At 42.6% G+C, this 26,141-nt stretch overlaps 2 protein-coding genes across 5 annotated transcripts in view; both read right to left on the bottom strand.

Annotated features, from left to right (window-relative positions):
* Positions 1-437: 437 nt before the first annotated feature.
* LOC138203752 (excitatory amino acid transporter 3-like) lies at positions 438-8,954 on the bottom strand. The gene is made up of 12 exons (XM_069158762.1): positions 8,894-8,954; positions 8,173-8,247; positions 6,649-6,792; positions 5,116-5,218; positions 4,783-4,825; positions 4,638-4,688; positions 4,338-4,519; positions 3,925-4,035; positions 2,590-2,781; positions 2,147-2,281; positions 1,909-2,037; positions 438-931 (listed from the first exon to the last, which is right to left on the bottom strand). Exons 1-12 carry the CDS (start codon positions 8,952-8,954, stop codon positions 865-867), a joined length of 1,293 nt encoding a protein of 430 aa, XP_069014863.1. The 3' UTR covers positions 438-864.
* A 762-nt stretch (positions 8,955-9,716) lies between these two features.
* Positions 9,717-26,141, bottom strand: part of tulp4a (TUB like protein 4a) — a 29,937-nt gene continuing 13,512 nt past the window's right edge. For 3 of the 4 annotated variants that reach the window (XM_069158170.1, XM_069158172.1, XM_069158171.1), the window contains exons 3-14: positions 25,739-25,867; positions 24,310-24,471; positions 23,559-23,739; positions 21,003-21,110; positions 20,682-20,848; positions 19,710-19,934; positions 19,223-19,457; positions 18,035-18,179; positions 17,193-17,364; positions 16,880-16,973; positions 13,244-16,749; positions 9,717-13,086 (exon numbers count right to left, since the gene is read on the bottom strand). In XM_069158170.1, coding sequence (XP_069014271.1) covers positions 12,970-13,086; positions 13,244-16,749; positions 16,880-16,973; positions 17,193-17,364; positions 18,035-18,179; positions 19,223-19,457; positions 19,710-19,934; positions 20,682-20,848; positions 21,003-21,110; positions 23,559-23,739; positions 24,310-24,471; positions 25,739-25,867 — 5,241 coding nt within the window. In that variant the 3' untranslated portion in view covers positions 9,717-12,969. The remainder of the gene's footprint in view (positions 13,087-13,243; positions 16,750-16,879; positions 16,974-17,192; positions 17,365-18,034; positions 18,180-19,222; positions 19,458-19,709; positions 19,935-20,681; positions 20,849-21,002; positions 21,111-23,558; positions 23,740-24,309; positions 24,472-25,738; positions 25,868-26,141) is intronic. The other variant, XM_069158173.1, reaches the window with a different exon arrangement.

Raw genomic sequence — 26,141 nt, 5'->3', positions numbered from 1 at the left:
TCTCAGCCAGAGATGTAATGTTAAAAAATATGCAGTACGATTTGATCTGTTAATCATATCCCTGTTTATCTTTTATTTAACTGAAAACACTTTGAGTTGTTTTGTAAATGACTGAGAGCTTCAAGTCAAGCACAAATGTAAAGCGGAGTGTCATTTGCATATCGAGAGAAACAGACATAAACGAGACAATTCCTGACCAAGCGGAGGTACAGTGACCACAAATAGGAAAATAAATTGGTTGAGATATTTGTCATACATGTAATAAACGTGTATCACAAAGAGATTTACCTCACCTTTTTATTCTCGTTCATCTTAGATTTATCTTGAAAAAGACCCGAGCAAGGCAGTCAATCATTTGAATGTGTTTTTAAAATTTTTATTATATAAGAACAGTCAATTTTAAAAAAAAACTATTGTACATCAAATACTAAGTGAGATCAATTTAATTTCAAAGAAATCCAATCAAGAAAGAAATGCCAGTAAGCTTTTAATTCAAATAAAAAAAACTTGCATGCAAATAAACAAAACAAATTAGTAAAACTGCAGTTTTTGTGCTGCATAAACATAAAATACAAAATACACAAATGAAATAAATTTGGTTCTCAATAAATCCAATTGGGAAATACTTTCCAGAAAGCTTATTTAAAAGTACACAAAAAAATTTCAAAATTTAAAAAAACCAATTGTTAAATGTGACAGTAAAGTTAAATACATGGCCCTCGAAATGTATTGTCACTGTCAACTATACTGCTGATGCACAAAATAAAATACTAAATCAGATCAGCTGGATGCCAAAAACATCTAAAAAAACAAAACAAATTGTTGACAAAAAGCTTATTCAGAGGTAGATAGCAGGAGGACCTTCTACCCTGAGTGGGGTTGCGGCTGGGCGGTAGTTGGAGCAGGAACATATTCTTCTGATGACGAATCCCTGAAGGACATATACAGAAGATGCAGAAAACTATATTGGAATTATCCATCATTGTGTACATTATTGTGCGTTATTGTGAGCAGAACCTGCTGCTGCTTAATTCCTCTAACAATTAAGTTATAAGAAACAATGTCTTCCTCATTTGACTGCAGGCAAATAGTCACCCGCTGGTAATATATTTGGCCCCCTGACATAATAACTTCAACAATTTGTTCACAAATCTAAAAACGTAAATACAAAATTCTCATATCTTGTAAATCCCATTTAACATGAATTGTAACACCTAACACTGCCCAATCTAGGAAATAATGAACGCCCTTGCGTAAGTAAATTTTGGATTAAGGGACACTTGTAAGTCTAAGGGTGCTCACATTTGGATTTAACATCCTTCATGAGTGAACAGACCACAAGTGGTCAAGCTAAACATTCAAGTGTGAACACACGCAGGACGCATAGAGGTCCAAACTGCTCCGACCACTCTGAGGTGGTCTGGGACGTACAGTATATGGCTCCAATCTTTTAGCAGTGTGAACACTAATGCATCCTGGGCTACATTAAAGGACCAGCCTGCTCCTCTTTTATTTTTTGTTACTAGAAAAAAATATCCTGCGTGAATCTGCAGAACAGCTGAACTGTACAGAAAGCAGGAGAGATTTATCTGCATACTGCAAAGTAGTTGCTTAGTAATAAAAACACAAGGTGTTACATGACACTTGTGTCACCAAAGCCTCCTCTGGGTTTATCTGTTTGTCTTTTAGCTGATTTTGTCTAATTTCTGACACACATCAGACCCATAACTATGGAAGAGCCGCCGCACCCTTGTACGATTCATTTATCCACCGCAGCGCAGAGCCCAACCCTCTCAAACGAGCTAGAATGATCAATCTGAACCGAACCAACTTGATTGAGTCGCCCTGATGGTTCAAATTGCAAATACAAACTTGAGTGTTCAGACATTTAAACGTGAAATATGTTACCAATTTCTAATTGGCGTTGTGCCGGAGTCTTGCATGGACATTTCTTCCAGTTCTTTTTTCGACAGATACGCGATGATGGCCACGCCAATGGTGTTTCCCAGGCCGTTGACAGCTGCATTACAGTGCTCTCTGGAAGACACAAAAACACAGTGAGCGCAAAAAGCAGAGGTTATCTGCTTCTTTAGTGCTGTTTGATATCAGGTGTTGTAATCCCTGCAAAAATATGGGTTAAACTCACAGCAGCCATTCGATGCAAATCAGTAGGAAAGCCTCTCTCACAGGGATCCCAACGACTGTCAAAATGAACGGAGTGGTGACCATTCCTGTAATTGGGATTCCTGTTTCTCCTACAGTGGATGCCACCACTGTAAAACTACAGAGGAAAGAGACAGCTGTGTCACCAATCACCAGACTGGACTGTTTTAACTTTTATTTTCAACAGTGGGCTGCAGGCTATACCGGACACTTGAGCTGCAAAATAAACCATGAAAAGCTGACATGGATAAGGGTTCACAATAATAAAGAATATCAACGTGTTACTTTCAGGATTTCAATCGAATTTAAGGTCACGTTAACCACCAAGAAATGCACTTTATGCACAACAAATATAAAAACGTACAAGACATATTCCTCTTTGACCAAATAGAACAGGGAGAGTGAGGGAATATGATTGGCACTTACCTGAGGGTAAAAAGCTGGGCCATATTCAAATTGATGCGGTTAAGTTGGGAGATGAAAACCGCAGCAGCCACCTCATAAAGAACCGTTCCATTCATATTGGCGTGGATCCCAATAGGTAGCATGAAGTGAATGATTCTTCTGTCGATCTGACTTACTTCCTCGCAATACTGGAACATCAGCGGTTCTACAGATCTTGGAGACACAGTGTATTGTTAATTATTTAATATATACGAGGGTGTATCAATAAGTTATCCTCCTGTGACGTGCACAGAGCACAGAGAGGCTGTAACCTTCATAAGTAAGTACTCCAAGTTTTGATGCTTGATGAACAACAGCACCCGGGTTACACACGCTTTTGTATCAGTAGCAGGGAGCCGCATCTGGGATGTAGGGATGGTGGGGAGCGATGATTGTGTTGTTGTGGGCGAGAAACCTCTGTGCGTTTTTAATGCACTGTGAGTAGGTGTGTTGTTATGTAGGAGAACCCAAGTGCCACCGCACCACAGCTCAGGTGGTTTGCAGCGAATGTTTTCACTGAGTCACCTCAGGACGTCACAGGAGAACTCGGTGTCTACGGTCTGAATTTAGAGCGAACACCCCCACGAATTTCAAAGAAAACCCACCTGGTTGCGCACCTGACCTGATCCGCCTTTTGCAGCTTTGGACAATGACTTTCTGCCCCTCGGAAATGTCACTCAAACCACCTCTCCAGACTCATTGCTTCATTGCCGCAGGCTTCCTGTAGCGCTCTAAGGGTCGACGTTGATGATTTCCAGAGTTTGACACGACTTTTTATGGGCGCCCTATGGTCATGTCCACCGAGAATCGGTCGTGCGCATGAACCAGCACTCAAAAAAAACGTGCATAACTCAGGTGCCGACTTTGATCAAGCGACAGAATTTCATTTGAGTTATAGCTTCCTGCTGCTCCACGCACGTCACGGTGCTGCGCATCGTTCATGTGCAACAGGAGCCGTCTCGGGACTTACTGATCCACCCTCGTATATGCATCTCCATATTCTCTACATATTGATCCAATAATTCTCTGTCCCTTGTTTAAGGCAGAGACAAAAATGATCAATGTGTTACCTGCGTGAGACGAGCAGGAAACTCTTAATGGCAGGAAGAATCCCTATGATGAAAATAAAAGGGTTTCTCCGCACACAGATGAGATAGATAAATGGTAAAACGATCAAACCATGGAAGAAGAGCCTGAGGAAGAGGAAACAAATCACAATATGCGTATAAGCAATAACAAATTAACTTGGTTAAAAAAAAAAAAGAAGTTTGCATCCACAATGCAACCATAACAACACCCCAAAAAATGTCAACGTACCCACAAACCACCAATGCGAAGAATTTTACAACAGCAATGGCAGACAGCCAGTTATCCAGAGACTCAACAATGTAGTTGGCGGTCAGGGATAAAACTCCAATGGGCAGTAACCTGGAAAGGAAACAACAGAATGAAAAATTAAGGGAACACTTCGATGGCCTTACTGGAAAGCAGGTTAACAAAAGAAGCTACTTAAAACTTTCAGACAATGGAGTCAATAATTGTGGCAAACATCAAAAACAGTTGTACAACATTTTGAAATTGTTAATTCTGTGTATTCTCTAGGATGTCTTTCGTCTTTTAGTTAACAATATAAACAACATGGAAATATGAAATGACCTCATTCTGTATTTAACACTGATTACAAAGAGGTTGAGATTTTCTAAAAAGAAATATGTACTAATTCACCGTACAGCACTACCAGTCCAACCCCGTCTTTGGAGACATCGTTTATGGAGCGGATGATTTTCACAAAAGAATGACCTTGTTGCCCGATCTTCCTCAGGAACATTCCCAAAAGAAATGCCCACAAGATCAGCCCAAGGCTGTTGGGCCCATCAACTTCTTTGGCCAACAGCTCCACCTGTTGGACAGCCTGGAACAAGATGAGAACAGTGGGCCAAAAGCAACTCAGTGTGCCATTAAGTGTCACTGCAAATGTGCACTTTACAGATGGACTTTAACGGTGATGAGAGAAATAGATTTCCCGTTACCTGGCCAGATTTGGGATTGACGGTTTTTGTCAACACCCTCTGAGTCTTAACCTAAACAAAAACAAAAAAATACATAATGGATATTAGATTGTCTGCTTGATGGGCCATATATTGAAATAAAAAAATTAAAAAAATGTAAACGTACGTGTTTGGCGGTAATCTTCATGAAATTATTTGGGAACAGGTTCCTATCAAAAGTAAAAAAAAAATAAACATGAAAGTGACGAATAAAAAATACTGGTCAGCCTGTAATTGTTGACGTGCCTTTTAAAAATAAACAAACACAGCCTCAAGATCGTAATGAAAATTTCAGCAGGACATTTTTGTAACGTTGCAGAACCTCACAAACATTATTTCTGCAAAATAAATACACTCAAGGGTGCAATCTCAAGGTGATTTGGATTTAGCTGATTGAGTTAAAATGTGCTTCTACAGAAGCATCAGTAAGATTTACTAAGAATACAAACTTTCTTCTCACCATAACAGATCCAGCAAGATATCAAGTGATTCCCTGGCTTCCAAATCATCATCCTCACGATGGTGAATGACCCCAGGCTTGAGCAGCATTATCATAAATGACCCTACAACATGTAATCCACAGTAAAACATGGAGCAGAGAAACGTGTTTGATGCGGCAGCTCCATGACAGCTGAATAAAACACTGTACAATAGTTTGATTTAAATATCTTACTGGATTTAATGGGCATAACTAACACTATTACAACAAATGTCATAATTATTTGAGATGGATGTTTCATTAGCGCTCTACGTGGTATAAAAACTTGAAATTGTTTAAGCTGCTGCTTCAACATTACACTGTAAACAATATAATTTTCTCTTGGAGCACAAAAAGATGCTTAAGGTTTGGATTCACAGTATTTCTCTTACCTATATTCACAGCCAGAGTAGTGGTCAGGATGAAATACACTATGACACGTACAGTGATTTTTTTGGACGTGGACATGGCGTGATCACAACCTGCTGTTAAATGCAAAAATGTATAAAGTGAAGGTGAAATCATCAAGTCTTTTCGCTACATAATTGTATGTAAACAGACATGTTACAAGAAGTAATGTGTGTGTTTAAAACTACAGTGGGGATTATTTTTAAACATAATGATTGACACATTTGGAGACATTGGTGCCAGTACAACCCCGTTTCTAAAAAACTTGGGACGCTGTGTCAAATTTAAATAAAAACTGTGTGGAAGACTGTGCGGGAATCTTCTGAATCTTCTATGACATAATGTACCGTAGATGATGAAATTCTTTACAATTTTACGTTGAGGAACATTATTCTCACATTTTTTTTAAAATTATTTTCCCGCAGTCTTTCACAGAGGTGAACATCTCCCCATCTTCACTGCTGAGAGACTCTGCCTCTCTGAAAGGCTCTTTTTTTATATCCAGTAATGTTACTGATCTGTTTCCAATGAACCTAATTAGTTGTGAGATGTTCCACCAGGTGGGTTTTTTTTAAGCTTCACACAAGCTTTTTTTTTTCCAGTCGTTTGTTGACTCTGTCCCAACTTTTTTGAGATGTGTTGCTGGAATAAAAAAAAAAAAAGGAAAAAAAAAAAAGCCTATATTTTTCATAAAACAAGAAAATTTCTCCATCTCACAATTTGATTTGTCTTTGATCTATTTTCAATTCAATGTTGCTTTTTGTGATTTGCAAATCATTGTATTCTGTTTTTATTTAAATTTAGATGACATATTTTATTTGGTTGATAATTTGTTCTATAATTGCAATATTACACTCGAAGGGTGCTCTTTAACGTGATTTAACTGTAATATTGCTTCATGAAATATGGGTTTCCAGGATTTGCAAATAATTGCATTCTGTTTATATTTAAATTTTACACAGCGTCTACACATTTTTGGGAAACGGGGTTGTTAATGATTTTTGATTCTTGCCAAACAACTGTTGTGGTGCTTTTACACACAAAGCGTAAAAAAATGTATTTGCAGAAAAAACATTTTGCAGCGTTGGAGATCTATTTGTCACTCACCCAACACCACGTTTGACACAAGGAGAGGGACGGTGAAAAACTGAAGCAGCCGCATCAGTATTTCTCCAGGGAAGCCAATGCCTACTTTCTGTAAGTTTGACAGTCGGGGGCCAAAGGTGTTCAAAATCATGCCCACAGCAACACCTTTGAGACAGTAACATAGAATTTGTAGAACATCAACATAGGTAAGTTAAAATAGCTGAGAATATGAATGGAACAGAGGTAAGACAAGGCTAATTTGAGCTTTTATCAACAAAAATAAGGCATAAATATGATCCGTAGATAAAAATGTCAAATTAAATACCATACAATAAGTGACAATAAAACGTTATTCATCATTTGGTTAATGTTGGCCATGAGTGAAGATATAATTCATATTGCACAGGATTTCCCCCATAAGTTTCTGGAAGGCTTGGTCGGGGTGGTGGGCAGTTATTTGGCTAAAAACTATGCATTTTCATGTAATTTTGCACACTACAATAAAGAACTGTATATAACTGTAGCCTACATGTTGACATTGCAATAGGATTTATTCGGTTTACAATCTGGTAAGAGAAATAAATAGAATTTGACAAATAATGTGCAAAATGTCGGGTCTGCATGCATCACTTTAAGTCAGCGCTGCTCGGCGCTGTATAAAGTCGAAGAGGGTGCAGAGGGTTAGCGATGTGGAAATAATAGGACAAAACAATAACAAATAACAAAAGTATCAAATAAGTAAATAAATCAAATAAAAATATATAAACATAGATGGATTTAAATATATATATATTCTCTCGATGCAAAGATGTCATTGGAGAAAAAGATATGTACCTGAAAATAGCATGTTATTCCTCTTCAAGAATTTCTTCATATAGTTGGATGTTTTTTTTTTTAAATTATTTTTCTCAGTATTAGTCCGTTTGAGAGTCTTAATAAAATCTTTGAATTCACTCAAAAATCCGTAGAAGTTGGGGGAGATTTGTGACAGTCTACATTTGTTAGTGAAGAATTTGCCATAGAAAATTAACAAGTTTACAATGAACTCCAAATTATGATTTCCATGTTTGAAATATGTAACAAAATTCTTACATTCAATTTTAATATTTACATTTATTTGACCCATTATATAATCTTCCGTTCTAGACCAGAAAATAATAGAATATGTGCAAATAAATTCTGGGTCCATTATTACAGAAATCACATTTTGTTTTCAAAGCCTCGACACTTTGGGTTGGCTGCGTCACCAGCGTGCGTCGTTTCCATAGCAACCCGCGCACAACAACTCCGATCCGTTCACAGTCTGTCCCAAAGATTTGATTTAAGACAAAAATAAATAAATAATGTAATTTGCCTGCAGTATTGAACAAAAATAAATAAATAATAATCATGTTGTTAAAAGTTAGTCTGTAAATTAAAGCCAGCTGTTAGTTTAACAACGGTTTGTTCAACGCTTCGTTAAAGCGAACAGCTGTTCGCTGGCTTTAATCCAACTGTTCTGCAGCGTGGAGCCTTAATTGCACTAATTAAATGGGTGTCACTTACCGAGCACACTAGCTGCCAGGGTTAAAATAGTCAACCGGTTATTTACCGTGAAAGAGCCATGCGTTTGCACTTGGTCTAAAAAAAAAACAACAACAAAAAAAGAAAAGTCACAAAGGATGGCAGAAGTCATTAATGCAAAAATTAAAATCCTCTTAGAAAAACATAATATTTTAAGCACACCGGCTACACCGAATATTTGAACTCACAAAGATGAAGAAATTCGAGTAGGGATCTCATCTTCCGCGGCTTTTTGCGCAGTTTAAGGAGGATGGAGGTTGATTTCTCTCAGCTTCTTTACTCTGGTGTTTTGTTTCGAAAGTGACAGTTGCTCATTCTTAAAATTATTCCAACGAAAATAAACAGAAAAACGTTGGCAATTAAAATGAGTTTGTTTCAAATATCTAAACGGTAACGCTGAAGGAGAAGTTGATTGACAGATAAACTGGGACATTTTGTCATAGATTAGATTAGATTAGATTAGATTAAGACTTTATTAATCCCACAGTGGGGAAATTTGGTCGTCACAGCAACATAGAAACACAAAACGGGTGCACACAATAAGAACACATTTACAAATACGTAAACATAAATAAGATAGATTAAAAAAAAAAAAAGTAGTATTTTAGAAAAAAAATAAAAGCAATTAATAAATACAAAATATACAGGGGGGCGGGGCTGGGGGGGGCAGGGCTGGGGGGGGGGGGGCTGCAGACCACCACACCAAACACACAGCTGTGAAGCTTCACATACTGCAGTCTGTTGGTGAGGTAGGGGATGTCCATGCAGTCAGGTGGCCGTGGACTCCACCTCCCTCCAGCTCCTCCAGCTCCTCCAGCCTCCCTCCAGCTCCTCCAGCTCCCTCCAACCTCCCTCCAGCCTCCCTCCAGCTCCTCCAGCCTCCCTCCAGCTCCTCCAGCTCCTCCAGCCTCCCTCCAGCTCCCTCCAGCTCCTCCAGCCTCCCTCCAGCCTCCCTCAGCTCCCTCCAGCCTCCCTCCAGCTCCTCCAGCTCCCTCCAACCTCCCTCCAGCCTCCCTCCAGCTCCTCCAGCCTCCCTCCAGCTCCTCCAGCTCCCTCCAACCTCCCTCCAGCCTCCCTCCAGCTCCTCCAGCCTCCCTCCAGCTCCTCCAGCCTCCCTCCAGCTCCTCCAGCTCCTCCAGCTCCTCCAGCCTCCCTCCAGCTCCCTCCAGCTCCTCCAGCCTCCCTCCAGCCTCCCTCAGCTCCCTCCAGCCTCCCTCCAGCTCCTCCAGCCTCCCTCCAGCTCCTCCAGCCTCCCTCCAGCCTCCCTCCAGCTCCTCCAGCCTCCCTCCAGCCTCCCTCAGCTCCCTCCAGCCTCCCTCCAGCTCCTCCAGCTCCCTCCAACCTCCCTCCAGCCTCCCTCCAGCTCCTCCAGCCTCCCTCCAGCTCCTCCAGCTCCCTCCAACCTCCCTCCAGCCTCCCTCCAGCTCCTCCAGCCTCCCTCAGCTCCCTCCAGCCTCCCTCCAGTTCCTCCAGCCTCCCTCCAGCTCCTCCAGCCTCCCTCCAGCCTCCCTCCAGCCTCCCTCCAGCTCACCAGGGGTCCGAGGCAGCCGACAACGCTCCCCTCCATCGTCTTCATCGATAACTATGGGATATAGCCTACCTAATCAAAAACAATGACGTCATGTCTGTTGTCACTTACTTTAAATAAATCCTATGTATTGGTAAACTTGCTGATACTTAAGACTCATCTCGATACGAGACTATTTTATGACCTTTTCACAGCAGATACGTCATTGCAGGAAGTGCGCAGCTGGAATTGACCACATACAGTAACTGTGGTTGTGTAGGCTCACTGCTTTTTAAATGTCTGCTGTTTGAGACAACAGAACCACCTCGTGTTCTCTCGTACTAATAACACTGGACAAACCTCAGAGATAACACCCAGTATTTTGTTTTTTTCTGAAACAATTACATTTTATTCAAAAGATGCGTGACATATACAATTATAAAATAATTTACATGGCATGCCTTACTATCCATTCACTATAAACGTTCAGTCACCAAGTCAGACTCCGATTTTTTTTTTTTTTCAAGTGTTTTTCTCATTTAAGTCTACATCTACAAATACAAAGCACATCTCTTTTCTAAAGAAAAGCCAAATCCTACAATATCTACAACAGGTCAGCATTACTTTAAAGTGAGTCCTTAACCAAGTCCATAGGCAAAATGCTGAACATGAACTCAGTGGCTTACACAAGTGAACTCGTGAACAATGTGTGTGTGTGGATGTATGTGTGAGAAGCTGGGACCACACACACGTTTGAAGGTAATAGATTTAACACTGATGGGATTGGTAGACTGCACAGCTGAATACAGACACACCTCAACTTGACAGTTACATTCTACATAACTAGTTTACCAACTACATTAAACTGGGCACTTACTCATTCACATCTTTTCAATCCAATGCAAACTTCACAAAAACACTGAAAATGTGCCTGTTCCCATCCCCCCGACCCAAACCCCCACATTCCCATCTCAAGAGTTGGGCCTCACTTGTAACAAACTTTTATCAACACAAAGAAATGTTCAGAAAACTCCACAATATACAGTATGTATAGATACGTCATCTCCTTTAGGAAATAATCTCATAAATAAAATGTACAGACTAGCAACTGAGATGCTGAACTAAAAGAACAGTATTGAACTGTGGTCAAAAGCAATGACAAAGGAGTTTGTTTTTTTTCCCTAAGAAAATATTGCACAACTAACACAAAAAGATGGATATTTTCTTTAGGACATGCTCATGTTCTTTTCATTTTCAGGATTGGAAGTCCTCCTCCCTACAACCCTCCCACTAACAGACATGCATCTTGTTGTAATATGGGAAGATCACACTAAAGAATATAACAATCTCATCAATTCAGAGACCAAAACGGAGCTCGTCCAAAGTGACAGCTTTCTCCATTTCAAAAATGAAGTTACACTTCCCTCTAGCCTCGTTTGTTTCAGCTAACATTTTTAGTAAATGCATTTTTTGGCACAAATGTTTGAGGTGATCCTTATCACACCTACCCAATGTTATTAAGCCTAAACGTTACTGCTCTTTGTAGTGACTTTGACTACCGTCTTATGCAAATAAAAGCTATTGCAGATATTTGCAATGTGCCTAATAATTGTTTATCACCCACTCTCCTGCCAGCAGGCTTTGCTCTGTGTCCTTGGTTCAACACAAACACCAGCTTCACTGCCTGAAACAAAAACAAATAAACCAGCTTTTCAGATTTCAGAGTCAGCTTACTAAAAGGATAAACCTCAACAGCTTCATTCTTCATTGGAGTTCTGACTTCAAAGATTCAGTGACAATGATTTCAGCTTAATGTTTTGTTTGTGGTTGTAGCTGTTGAACTGAACAGTACTACAGCTTTGCTCCACACCTGAAATTACACTTAAAACACAGTGGAGACAGGTGTAAACAGAAGTCTGTCAAAGTCACCCAAGTCTCTTTACAACATATACATATGACCGATACATATTTACATGACTTGTGAAAAGAGTATGAAATGGCATAGGTGAAATATACAAAAATATTTCCTGTACCTTGCTTACATGTTTCGTGTGGTCTTTTAAGAGCAGGGACAGCCCCCCCAACGACATACTCACTTCACAGAAGTGACAGCAGGTGACAAATCACTTCATGCCAGAGGTTAAGTTGTTCAGTCTAGGCCTTGGCGACGTCTTTGGCGCCCATGTCACCATATGTAGATAATGAACTAAGATCCGGATATGTCAGCCAAAGCTATTCTGTACACCGCTCCCATCTGAATTCTTCAAACTACACGGCGATATTCAAATTCAGTCTCCCAAATAAAGCAGGTAAGAAAACTGTGATGACAGGGTATGAGGATTGTATATCACAAACAATGACAATAATGTTCAAATTCATATCTGAATAGATAAACAACAACATGTACATATAAATTAATCCATGTAGCAGAGTAACATTTTTCTTCCTTCAAAGTCCCATGTGGAAAAGACTGCAGGTCATCTCGGTTATATTTACTCCTTTACCATCCCAGGGTTTTAACAGTGGCACACCTTTCACAACAGTGAAAAGTCTGAACTCTTAGTAGTGCTCCTAAATGACGCATACTGTAAATCTAAGCCTCAATTCCAGTCACGGTAGACTGAGATAGTAACAAAAGGAATGGCAGAGAGCACAAACAAAAAGACCCTCCCAGCCTCCACCATGTTAAGTCATTTAATAAAATCCTAAAAGCAAAAGCAGTATAATAAAGTGGTAACTGTTTCACTAAAGGTTTGTACAGCAATGGATTTCAGTGCCCAGTAGTACCTGTGCGCTCTGGGAAAAAAAACAAAAAAACTTTGATCTCCAGAGTGTGGTTTTCAAGTATTACTGCTGCTTCTTCTTCTTCTTCTTTTGAAAACTGCACCTTCACAATCCCTCTCTCTCCCCGCTAACGGATCGGTTATCACGTCTAGAAGCTTCTTCTAGCTAAAGCAGCATTTATTTGCATGATGATTACCAAAGCTCAGCTCTTTGGCCCTACATGCATTGCAGGGTGCCACTGACTGCCCAACGGAGCAGTTCTGACAGCATCCATTGACAATGCAGCCAATGCTTATTGCACCGACTCTAGTGGCAGCATTGTGTAGTGCAGCGTGATTGTATTTCTCTCTACGGCCGCGTCTGGTTTTAGTCTTCTCTCCAAACTCCACTCGAAGAGTTTATTTATCTCAAATGAAACAACTTTGCCCCCTTCGACAGATTGCATTGAAATCCCAGATATAACTCGGGGTAAGTAGGGAGGGAACGTCTCATTTGAGGCGTTGAGTGACGTTGGCCAAAGCCACTGCAAAGGCCTGGACAGCAGAGAAGGGATACTGGAAGTCGAGGATGTAGGCGTTGCCATCAATCCTGCCGAACTGCATCACCTATGTGGGAAAACAAGCAACAAAGTTCAGACAGGCTACGCAAAGATCATTTAACAACACAATACTAACACACTTCAGATCAATAAATCTGGAATGCTTTTAAAAAAGGTCATTTCTGCACGATAACATACGAGTATGGTTACTTGAACTCTCTTACCTGTCTGCCCTCCAGTTCAATTTGAAAGTTCTTGGCAGACTCCTGTGTGACACGCCCACCAAAGTCCAGCTGGTACACCTGCGTAGCTTCGTTCCACAGCGGCTGCTTGTTGGCCATGACATACACAAACCCTTGGCTTCCTAGCCCTCTGTCCTCCTTCTCGTTCGCTTTTCGACACTTGATCTCATCCAGCTCACTGGCAGCTCTCAGGTTCCTCTTGCTCTTCCAGCCCTTCTTCCCACTCTGGCACTGATTGAGTAGCTCATCCCCACTGATGAATAGCTCCGGCTCACTTTCTGAACTGTCTTGGAACTCACTGTTGGCATTGGCCTTACTCAGCTTCTTAGCCTTCAACTGCTGCTCTTTCTGTCCCTTCAGCTTCTTCTTGTCCCTTCCTCCCAGTCGTGGACTGGAGATGAGAGAGTTAAAATCTCCCAGAGCTCTGCCCTCCTTTTTCGATTTGCTCCCTTCAGCCAGCGGTGGCACGTTAGCCTCCTCGGCCCGACCGTCCACCCGCTTGCGGTTCTTCTTGCTGAACTTGTCCGACCGTTGTGGCACAGGGCTCTCGGTCAAGGACAGCACCTCCTGAAAACCTTCGCCCGCATCTGCCATAGGCTCTTGTAGCCCTCCATGGCTCTGCAGTTCTGCTGGTGGTGGCGGAGGGGGTGGTGGAGGAGGAGGAGGTGGCGGCGAGAGAACATTTTTGTCTACTGCCATGTGGGAGGCTTTGGGTGGTAGTGGCACTGCAGGACTGGGCATAGGCGGGCAAGAGTTATATGTACCCCACGGTGTGTGGAGGGCAATGGGAGGAATGGGAAGCCCAGCATAAGCACTTCCTCCTGGATACATGGGCGGAAGGGGGCAGCAGGCTAAGTTGGCTAGGTTTGCAGGGTAACCTGGTGGTAACACAAGGGTTGCATCCTGCTGTGAGAAGGGCACTGGTGCCACCATCTCCTTTGGGGAAGAGCAGGGGCGCGGTGACCCTGGAATGGGTTGGAGCTGGGCTCCAGAATAGGCAGTTGCAGGGGGATACTGGAGAGAGATTTGGTAGCCAGAAGCTGCTGCAGCAGCTTGGAATGACGCAGCACTGGGACTAGTGGGGGACTTTGGAGAAAGGACAAAAGGCAACCTGGTTACATCCAAGTGCTGAGCTGGGCTGAGAATAAGTGGGGGTGGCTTGTGTGGTCCGGGGGGGCCAGTGGAGTTCAAAGTTGCTGTCCGTTCCTGAGGAACCCACACCTCCTCTGTTGCAGCTGGGTCCCACTGATAAGGAGGTGGGCGTTTGACAACCAGCCCCGATGCATCGCCTCCTCCTAGTGCCAGATGCCTCAGTGACTGGTTCAGCGTTTCATCCTCCGTAAATGCTGAATTAACATAATCAGCCCTGTCTCTGTTACTTCCTCCTGCTGCAGACTCAGATCCTTCAAGTGAGCTCATCAGACTGTAAGAGGACTGGGAGGCCAGAGGAGTAGTGCTGTTGGAGTGAACAATAACTGTGCTGTGTGGTGCGCCATTCCCTGGAGGGAAATCCTGTCTGATAATAGTTCCTCCTGCTATTCCATTTGCACTCCCTGGGGCAATGCCTCCGACACTGGATCCACTGCTACACTGACTGCAGGTGTATAAGGCTGTTGGCACCCTCTGCTGGAATGAGGCTGCTAGTGCATTACTGTTTTTAGCCTTAGGAGGCAGTGGCCTAGGCGGTTCCAGCATCTGGGACACTTTGAGTGCAGCTTCTCGGCTGTTCCTCCTGAGGGTGGCGTGGATCAGACTGCTGTCAAGCCTCTGCCCAGGGTTCCTGCCAACAGCACTGTTTTGATTGGCCGGGTCAGGGTATGGAGGCGGATCCCCACTGGGTATGGAATAGCGAGGTGCAGTGAGTCTGTTGAGAGTGGCAGAGGTGTAGGGCAGCTGGATCTTCTTGTCAGCTGCGGCAGAGGATGAAGAGGAGGTGACCCTGAGAGTGGCGGAGCTGCCAGGTCCCTGGAGGGTGTAGACATTCTGATTGCAGACAAGGCGTGTTCGAGGACGACATACTTCTTCCACATTCCCACTGCTGTCAAATGTCGTTATCCTCTCATAGCCCAATGGAGTAGGGTATTGCGCTTGTTGCTGACCTGAAGGATACAGTGGGAACTCTCCCTTCTTCAGACAAAGCTCACCAGGCGGAGGAGTACCACTGTTGCCCCCTCCTGCTCCAGATGCAGCACTGGAGGCTGCAGTGGAAACTGATGCTGAGGCAGCGGCAGCAGCAGCAGCTGCAGCAGCCACAGCGGCAGCCACAGTCCCGGGGTAAGGGGGCGGGGGGTTCATCTTGCTGAGCTCCAGAGGGGCACTGAACACCACTGTATCGCCCTCAGCCAGCTGTGGAATTGACCGAGTGGTTTTGATTTTCAGCAAGTGCTCATGTTCACCCCCCCCTGCCCTCTCGACCACTAGATCAGCAGGTGGGTGAGGAATCTGGATCTGCAGCACCCCCGGCTGGAGCTGGTGCAGAGCTGCACCTGAAGGCTGCCCTGACGACATAGAGGAAACAGGGATTTGAATTTGAAGCTGATGCTGGAGTTGATGGTGGTGCTGCTGCTGCATCTGATGCTGCTGCTGAGACTGCAGCTGATGATGGATTTGTTGCTGTTGCTGCAGTTGCTGGTGAATTTGTTGATGCTGCTGTTGTAGCTGTTGCTGTTGCTGTATGTGTATGTGCTGCTGGAGCTGCTGTTGATGCTGCTGCTGCTGTATGTGTTGGAGCTGCTGCTGAATGTGCTGTTGGTGAAGATGCTGTTGCTGTTGCTGAAGCTGCTGTTGCTGTTGCAAGTGGTGGTGCTGGAGGATCTGCTGCTGCTGCTGAAGCTGCTGTTGGTGGTGCTGAATTTGTTGGTGGTGTTGTAGTAGCTGCTGTTGATGTTGTTGTTGTTGTTGCTGCTGCTGCTGCTGTTGTTGTTGTTGTTGTTGTTGCTGCTGCTGTTGTTGTTGATGTTGTTGTTGTTGATGTTGTTGATGTTGTTGACTTGGTTGTTGTTGCTGTGAAGGATGATGAGAAGGCGGAGGTCCAACCATTAGACGACCCACTTCCAGTCCCCCAAAAATGACCTGACCAGGACTGGAGTACCTGGTGGGGACGGTGTACTGGGCTGTCAGGATGGGGTCCTGGCTTTGGTCTGACCCACCGGCAGCTGCTCCAGCAGGGGTTGCTGTGGGATTGGTTAGGACATCCAGCTGAACATTCTGATTGGCTAGGAGAGACTGGACCAGACCAATGCTTTGGGCAGGGGACATGGCCTGGGCGGGACTGTGGATGGGAGCAATAGGGATGTTGACCGTGCAGGGCGGGTTGTCGTCGGTGCTGCCAGCAGGGCCTGTGACAGGCAGATCATCCTCATCCTCACTGAAAACGTTGGGGCTGAAGACCGGCAGGTTGATGTAGTCCATTGAGATCTTGCGCACCTCTGGCAGGTAGATGGTCATCTGTCGGGGCTGCAGATGGAGGAGGCTTGTCTTATAGATAACTAAGGGGAGGGATAGGGTACAAGTGAGAAAAAGAAATAGAACAGTGAGACAAAAAAAAGCTGTCGGGCTAAATAAAATTATATTTTTATAACTGTTAAATTGCCACAAACAAAGTTGTTGATTGGTTACCTGCACCAAGATTGGTTGGCAAGAATGTGGCCAGTCCCACTATCTTGAACTTTGTTCCCCAAATATTGGATGTGACCTGAGCAAGGTAATTTTGCTGTAAGACAGGAACAAAGAATGTTGTTATTGTGTATGAAATTATATGTTTATAAAAATAAACATAATACATTTTCAAAAATAAAACACATTAGATCTATACTGCATGATGTGTTAAGCTGCGCTGCCTGGCCCTACAAACAGGTAGTGAGACCGATCTATCGGGAAGCCCATGATCCTTTACCGGCTTCTCACTTGGCTCAAATAATCTGACGTTTACCTGAGTGATGTCGTCTAGAGGAAATTCCCTCCGTGTTAGACTGGGTGACCCGATCGAGGGTTTCCGTATGGGTAACCGTGGTGACCTGGAGATCTCCTGCGTGGTGCGGGACAGTTTGGGTGATTTTCTAGGATCGATGTTGATCCTGTTGGTAAAGGGACAAACTAAGTCTCTACAGAGAAGGTAGCAAATAAAAAAACAAGGTTTAGGCATGCAGGGAAACAGAAAGCAAACATTGTAAAACATTTATGAACTGTTAATATTGGAAGGTTATTTCCAGTAACATGAAAAGGGTAATTACTGATGGGATGCCACAGTATTTACAAATTTACTCCCCGAGATACAAAGTACAATTTAACTTGGTAAACTTGGTAAACTTGGTACTACCTTGTATGGGGAGGAAATTTAAATTCTAAAAGTATTATGCTTATTTAACATTAATTCAAGGTTAATTCTAATGTTTTTATGTTGTTGTCAGATGAAATAACCGCTATGTAAAACATCTAAACTCATTTCTTGGCTTGACATTCACCTTCCTTTACAGACACATCTGAAACTAATCTTGAATAACTAGACTTCATGTGGGAAATACATTATTTTTTAATCTCAATTGACAAATAAATGTTACTTGATTCAAACTGAACAATTGCCAGCATGGTAACAATCCCTTTGATTCCCAACTATTAAATATTGTGTGGACACTTGCAGAGGACCAAACTCTTCTTGTCCATTTCCCATGGACCTCTACTGCAGATGGGTCAAAGAGCCAAGTGTTAAATCAATAAACACACAACAGTGAGATACAGCATGCAGCGGTACACCCAGGTCAGGGGTCTCGTTACCTGGGCAGTTTGGGGGATTTGCTACCCCTGGATATCTTCGGAGACTTCTTGCCAACCCAGTCATCACTCAGCTCAATGTCACTGGAGTCTGAGCAGTTACAGCTGTCAATCATGGCTGATATCAGACTGTTGCCATATATCTCATCTGAGGAGACAAAATATCAGTGACACATGGAGAGAATGAAGTATTTGAGTAAATGTGCTGTTCAAGATAAACCATCAAACATGTGGTGTCATTCGTTCTCCCATTTTGGAGCTGAGCAGCCAACTTCTGTCACTGCGACCATCACTGCCTCAACATTCCTCATCTGTCCGTTTCAAATGGACTGAACCAGGAAACAATGATGAGTACAAATATAAGAAGCTCCACAAAATGGAAGTCTTTCAGTGATGCTGGCACTGCAGGAGACATTTTGAAATCTAATTAAACACGGGAATCATCACAAAATTAACAAAACATGATGGTGCCACAGCAACACCCCACCTTTTCTACAAATAAACATTCAAACCTATTCAGTCAAATCCAATGTTTCAGGAGTTTTAATTCCCCTCCTCTTCCTCAGTCATAAAGTATGTAGTCTGTAAACCACTCCTGCTGTTCCAGTTTAGGTCAAGCTAATTTATTAGATGGACATTAAAGTGTGAATGGGCTGGAACCATTTCATGGTTGGCTTCATTTATCACTGCGTGGGGAGGGAGCGGGTTGATTTATGGAGAAACCCAGGGGCCATCAGAGACCCCATTAAGCAGCTTTTAATTAACATGGGCCCAGTCTGCCCTATGTGACTAAAACATACTCTCTCTGAGTGCCATCACAAGGAACTCTGGAAAACTACTGGAGGACGTCAGCAATGGGACTCAGAGGAATAGATTTAGCAGCTTTTTTTGAATTTTCATGTATAAATAGATGAACTGCTAAAAATAAATACAAGGATTAGGTCAGAACAGCAATACTATTAATAAAACAACAAAATTAAATGCAGTTCAGTCACGTAGATAGGGGGCAAAGCGCTCAGTATTTCCAAGTTGTTACTGTACTTAATTAATCATTTTGAAGCTCCATCTTATAAGCACCTACATTAAAACATTGTATTGAGGTTTGGCAGCTGGCCTAATCATTGCAGGTACACGTTTTGTTTGGTTATTATTTTCTGTTTGGTTACTGATATGAAAGGAACTCAGTCCCACCTGTTTTCCCATCTGTCTTGGGGTCCATGATGACAAACTCAGGGCGCAGTTTACTTATTCGTCTGCCCTTGAGGATGGGCACCAGACCTCCCAGGTACTCCAGATAGAGAGTGTAGCAGGGCCCTCCCACCTCTGGGTTATCCTCCGTCCGCTTCATGGTGCAGTGCAGACGCTCGTTTCCAGCTGTCGGGTAGCTCACGAAATCACGCATGTTGTTGGGATCTGGGATGGGGGGCTGGAAACCGTGAAGTTGTGGTAAAGTTTAAAAACCTTTTATGTCAATTCAACAAAACATTTAAAAGAACATGCTGTATGTCTTTTTATGCTGAGCTACACTTTAAATTGCTGGTTCCATTATGACTTTATCTGGTCTCATTTGTAAAGGCAGTTCATCTCAGAAGGTCATCGCTGGTTTGAGTCATGTAAATGACGTGGGAGCTCTTCACAATTATTGTTATGGATCCGAATCCCTCCCGCTCTGCGTTACCTTGATTGTGGGGACAAAAGCGGTGGTGACGTAAGAACAGAGGCGGGAAGGCATGGTGAGCTTGGCAACATCTTTTTCCTCCTTCACTGCTGTGGCGATGCCCTGCTGGCAGAGAAGCTGCAGGGTGGCAACGCGGTGCTCCACTCGCACGACGTAGAGCGCCGGGCCCGACGCCAAGAACAGACGAGAGTCCCGGTGACCCCAGCAGAGCGTAGTGATGGGGCGCTGCAGTGTGAAGGAGAAGATACGTTGGAGGATGCACCGTATCCGTTCGCAAGGTTAATGTCAAGCATCAACAATAAGTGAATGTTAAGGTTTCGGTTAAATCTTTGTTGGAGAGCACTTAGAGTACAGATATCTCTTTAAATATAGATATTTTTTTAAAGTTAGGGTGTGCATGCTAATAGACTGTCGGGCAGACTTTTCTTTGGCCATTCTCAGATAAATTTGTAAATAAGTCAGTATATTTATATCGCACATTTAAAAAAAAAACATACATTGACCAAAGTGCTGCACAATATCAGACAGAAATGAACTAAAGTCTATATTTGAATGTTCTTGGAGGGTTTGACACGTAGGGCAACATGTTGAATGTCATCAGGAGACACTTCGATGCACTTTTCTCTGACTGGAATCTGACTGATTTGACTGAACTTGATTGTGTGTAATCCACAAAGTTTAAATAAACGCGACTTTACAGAGTTGACACAGCAGTGATGGGAAAGTTTCCTTTTCAACTTCACTTTATGTTTCAGAGGAGTCACTCTATAATACAACTGACTCCTTTACAAAGAGCCTAATTCATGTAACACTGAATTAACATTAGAATAATTATGGAATAATCTTCAAATGCAAGTTAGTGCAGAGTTATAACACAAAACATCAATTGAATAAACTTGTCCACACACATTACTAGTTTGACTGCTGACTACTTGATAACCCAGTTTCCCTGTTACAGCTGCAGTTGATCACCTGTGCTGGCGTGTCCAGTGTGTAGATGTGTTCGCCTCGAACATTGTAGAACTTGACAATGGCGTTCCTGGTGGGTGGAGGACAGGAGGGGTCAGGGGACAGGAGAGCCCTCTCCATCCCTGCCACGGCAAGCAGATCCCCCTGCGAGCACCACTCAACCACCACATCTACAGCACAGGATGATGTTAGAAACATTATTAGATTCAGCCAATTTAGACATCCCTTTGTAAAACTGTATTAACAAGCAATGAAACAAAGAAAGAGACAAAACTACTGGAGCACTTGGGTATAAATGAGATTAATAATGAGACGCCCACGCACCTTTCAGACCAGTGTGGATGAGGGTGGGCGAGAGGTCATCGTAGTTGTTCATCAGGCTGATGTCTCCAGAGGTGAAGCTGACTGTCAGCAGTGGTTTCTGGCTGTGCACTGAGACAAAAGACAACACAAACTTCTTAGACAGGCAGTGTGGGAGCAACACAGTGAGGGGAGTTTAAAATATTTACACAATATATGAACACGATATATGAATGTTTTAAATCAATATATAAAACTTAGAGCGTAAGTAACAAGTGGCCTTGCTGTGTTTTTTCATGTCTTGAATCCGATACAAGCTTTTGGAGTATTTTTTTAAGAAGAAGGTAGAGAAACAAAACCCCTCTCGAAAAAAGCAACAGAAAAGAATCATCTGGCACAACGTCTTTCCACACATTTGTACACGCTTTTTGTCATCCATCTCCAGGACTATCGAATATAAAGTTTGATATACAAAAGATAAAAGACTGGAATCTGACTAATGAAAGGTGCACTGACTCTGTCTGCATTAAGGTCACCCCGAATTGTAGTCTACCTACACGGTTTGTTTTTAATTGTATATAAAATATAATACACTAACTGTCAAGTTAAAAATAATGCAGTCATTGTAAGATTATACAAGTTGAATCATTTAACGTTATAATAATATCGTCCAGGAGTGTACTAATGTATTTCTATAATAAACTATACTATAAATAACACCATCAAAAATACATTTTCCATGAAATTATCCTTCACTCTGTCCTTTCACGTAGTCCTGCGATGACCCAAATACCAACACAAAATATTCACCTCCGCTGTTGACTGTCGCCCAATAACAGTTACTACATCCCCTATAGCAAGCAGTTTACAATGGGTGTTGCATTAAATCAGATATATGATGCTGCTGTAAACTCAAGTGTGTTGTGTTGTGCTGTGCAGTGATAATGGGTCATTATCATCCATCATGACAAAGAGACCTGGCAGGCAGAGGAAGAGGTTGCCTGGTGTCTCAGTCAGGTTGTCGACTCCAGAGATAATTTCTATCGGGGGGGCCAATCGATTCCTATTGACCGGTTGAATTAGTGAGTTAGAGCGTAATCAGCGTTCCAGCTAAGGCAAGCACTTTTCAGCTTTACCACTTGGTCTGTGGTGAATGGAGGGGGGAGGGGGGGGGGGGATAGCACAGCAGGAGGAGGACGGTCCCTCACCGATACAGCCTTGGCAACTGGGAGTAATTAAGCTTGAGAGAAAAGGAAGTGAAAAAAAAACCAAACAGGAACCAATAAAAATGAGCTTGTTACGTGTTACGTGACACAGTGAAAGCAGCAGAAGGAGGCAAACCAGAAGAAAATGTGCCCTTGTGAGACTGCTCATATGTCCGCGTACCAGGTACCGTCTTCACATAGTGGAAAATAGTTACATTTACACTTCTGAAGCTTAATTGAATTGCTCGCATTACAAAGCTCGCCTGCGAGATCAGCATCGCAAACGACTGATCTTTCAAGTTCTGAGGTTCAGTAAATACCTTTAGCACTTGAGTCCATAAGTGGACTCTAAACAACACAAGATTGTGTCTTCACTGACATAATAGCTTGTCAAAAAGCAACACATGCAGTTTTGATCACCACCACTATTCACACTAGGAAATGTGCCATAATTATCACACACCTGCCAAAAATGTAGCGTGTTTGTTTCAGGTCATCCCGTGTGCATGATACAAGTTAAATAAAACAGGTGGACAGCTGTACCTTTGCACTACATTCATTATAATCACAGTGAACTGCTCAGTATACCTGTCACGCATTGCCCTCCACACCTACGTTTGCCTCATCTTTACACTGGATGTGTATCAGCTACATTTTTTTTCTTTGCCTGCCTGACAAAACAGTTATTTTTAAGTATAATATCTTTTTTTAGGCTCCTTACTATGCGATTGTGTTTTGGACCGTGAGCTCTGTCGCACAGCGCAACAGTACCGTGGTTGAACCTGAATGGATGCAGCGTAGCAACTCTGGGAGAACTGCAGCTGCTGCTGTTGTGCTGCTTTCGCCACTCTGTGACACTTACTGTTACTGCAGCCGCTGTGCTAACAAATCATCTTATAAAGCCCGAGATCCAAACACTGCAGAAAAGGCTCTTACTTAACACAGCAGACAAATAACAGATCAAATGACATCGAGCTCTTACAGCATTTCTATGCACTCACCGTATGAAGCTTTGGACAAACGATGATGACAGCCTTTGTGAAATATTAACACCAAACGCAAACTCCACGTATGATAACAATTTGGAAGATCTGGATTGTTTTTGTCAACAAAGCATTAGAAGGCAGGAATGACACAAAAGATGCAGCCCGGAGTTAATTGGTGAGACAAACAAAAGATTATACATTTTTGTTCAAAACGTGGGTAGAGAGAGAGGTGTGATTCGCCTCAAAGGTCCCCGGCCTGACACGAACCAAGGTCGGCGTGTTTATGTTGCACAGGATTTAATCTGCAGGCCACCAGAATGCCCCCAGAGAGACTGAAGGTCGAAGGTGTTTTCTTTTCTGTTCAAATCAAACCCTGAGCAGCAGCATACCTTGTGGTGGGGAGTAGTCGTCGGAGTCCGTGTCGCTCTCGCTGCTGTCCTCCACCAGGAAGCTGGGATAGTTCCAGGACATGCTGACAATACCGTCCGACTCGTGCAGCAGTATGTGTGCTAGCATGCGCCCGTGGCAGTCCATCACTATGACCTGTCCGTCTGCAGTACCAAACAACACCTGGGGAACAAACAGCAGTGGGTTATTAGGGAGAAGAAGGAGGTGTGGAAGAAAATTACAGAACATTTAATGTGGAGGTTGACGCAAGAACAAAGATGGAAACATATGCAGAAATAGAAAAAGGAGATGACAGCAAGCAAAACAAAAAAACTAGACAAAAAAAAAAGCCAAGAGAAATGCATATCACAATGAAAAAGATGAGAACATTTACATAAATGGGCTGAAGGCAAAGAACAAGGACACACACACACACACACACACACACACACACACACACACACACACACACACACACACCAAGCCTGATGACATCCAACCTGAGCTGACAATCTAACAGCATGGAGGCAAAAACATGGTTGAACAAAACCAACAACACATTCAAGACAGTGAACGCTTGCTGTCACTCAGATAATCTCTCTTCGGGCCCGTCTCTGCCTTGTGAATGACAAGCGTACATACTCAAAGTGGCAAATGAAACCCTAAAATTTCGACATCTATTACTGTGCATAGTGCCAGTGGGGAAACGTCACGCCCTCTAAAATCTGTAGGATGTACATGTGGGCGAATTACCTGCTGGTCATCGGGAGTCCAGATACCACAGGTAATCTGGCTTTCCAGGTTGATCTCAGAGGACCAGTGCCTCTGCCCGCTGACGGAGCCCACCAGGACAAAGCCATCCCGATAGGAGATAAGAGCCTGGGTGCCATCATGAGACCACGTGAAGTCACTCACCTGCAGGGAACAAGACACGTCAGTTAAGAATGAAATGTCAGGCTACGAGGTTTATTAAAAAAAAGAATCAGCAAAATCCCACCTTTGTATACACCTTAGCTGTTATGTACACTACTAGCAGAGCCTGATGTTCACTTTATTGTGATTTTGTAATGAAAAATGGAAACAAGTGTGCTTGATTAATCAACAAGTAAAAGCTTTCTTGACGAGTAATTAATCGTTATATGGTAAGGTTTGAGCAAAAATACAAAATTTGAAATGTGCTGATTTGCTGCTTTTATTTGTTACACATGATAGTAAATTTATTATCTTTGGGTTTTGGGCAAAAAAAAAAAATTAAACATCCCACCAGGGGCTCTGGGAAATTAGTTTTGTCTTTAATATACAAAATGAATAATACATAAAACAGTAGTTGCAGCTCAAAGTAAACACCAGACACAGTAAAGTGTGTCCAACTACCTGCAAGAATAAAAAAAAAAACTGGTCATTATTATGTTCAAGTGTTTTAGGTGCATCAGCACTCACTGGCAGGGCTATAATGATGGCAATGACAGCAATTTCAATTTGAGGTGTAAAGAGTAGCAAGGCCTCATTTATTTCCAGAATAACAATCATCAGTGGTGTCAAAATATGCCTCAAAACGGTCATTTAAAACATACGACATCCTGCAGACTGTGAATAACTCAAATAATGACTGTCCCGACTCATGTTAGTACAAATTAAAACGCTCGTATGTCATAAAACCTTAACCTCATGGGGAAAAGAGCTGTGGTGCTATTTTGAAAAGCTTAGGCCATTTAAAAAATGAGTGATTGTTTAGACTGTCATCGAGTAACTAAACTGATCCCAAAAGATAAGATGCTGTCAGGATGAGTCAGACTCAGCTCAGCAGATGACAGTGATTGATTGATCTGGCCTACACAGCATCCATGTTTGTTTGGCAGTTATTATTTAAATCAGCACGTGCAGGGGTAGGAAAAAAAATAAAATAAAAAGCCAGCCAGCTGGGAAATGTTGGAGGTAAATGACTCAGTCAATCACAAATACAAATCTGCACATCTTCAGTCTCCGTAGTTATTCATTTGAATGATGTTCAGTTAAAATTGTGGACATACTTTTGTAAATCTCTGCTGTTCTGCCGCTCTTTTTTCTCCCGTTAATGTTCTACACTACGCTTCGACTAGGTATTTATATACACTCCATTATATTTTCAAAAATTTCTGCATTTAACTGTTGATTTACTTTATGTCCAGTTACTGTGTCTTACCTGAGCTCCACGGTCGTTGACCAGCTCCACGGACCAGCGGCCCTCATACTGGATCCACACAAAAATCCCTCCATCTGTGTCACAAGTGGCCAGTTTCTGGAAGGGCTCATTCCACCGCACCAACACCACCTTTAGGGCACACACAAAATCAAATAAAAGGGAAAAAGGAACAAGATTGATTAGACAACCTGTCCAGGACCGCTTTCATGGATATGTCCAAATGAACTCATTCCAGATTGTACCGTGTGACTATCAAAGAATATAAAAAGAATATAACATCTTTGAGCCTTCTCACCGACAACAGATAATGTGAGACCATCAACAACAAAGTGTCTTGTCAAAGTGCTCTTGATTAAGACACTTCTCTCAGGTACACTCAAAGAAACTCACACTAAATGAGTAT

Source organism: Embiotoca jacksoni, unplaced genomic scaffold (genome assembly GCF_022577435.1).
Source record: "Embiotoca jacksoni isolate LCO1_2020_lvr unplaced genomic scaffold, fEmbJac1.0.p SCAF_23, whole genome shotgun sequence".
Taxonomy (NCBI): domain Eukaryota; kingdom Metazoa; phylum Chordata; class Actinopteri; family Embiotocidae; genus Embiotoca; species Embiotoca jacksoni.
The sequence above is the reverse complement of the archived record's forward strand: the minus strand, read 5'-3'. Positions and strand labels throughout refer to the sequence as shown.

Bases quoted from the DNA above. Each gene is read 5' to 3' on its own strand.
- LOC138203752 (XM_069158762.1), bottom strand. From the start codon at position 8,954: ATGGACATCCCCTACCTCACCAACAGACTGCAGTATGTGAAGCTTCAC. The intron at 4,520-4,637 runs GTAACGGGAAAT...ATCTTGTTCCAG, and splicing joins TCAATCCCAAATCTGGCCAG to GCTGTCCAACAGGTGGAGCT. The intron at 2,038-2,146 runs GTGAGTTTAACC...TGTGTCTTCCAG, and splicing joins ATTTGCATCGAATGGCTGCT to AGAGCACTGTAATGCAGCTG.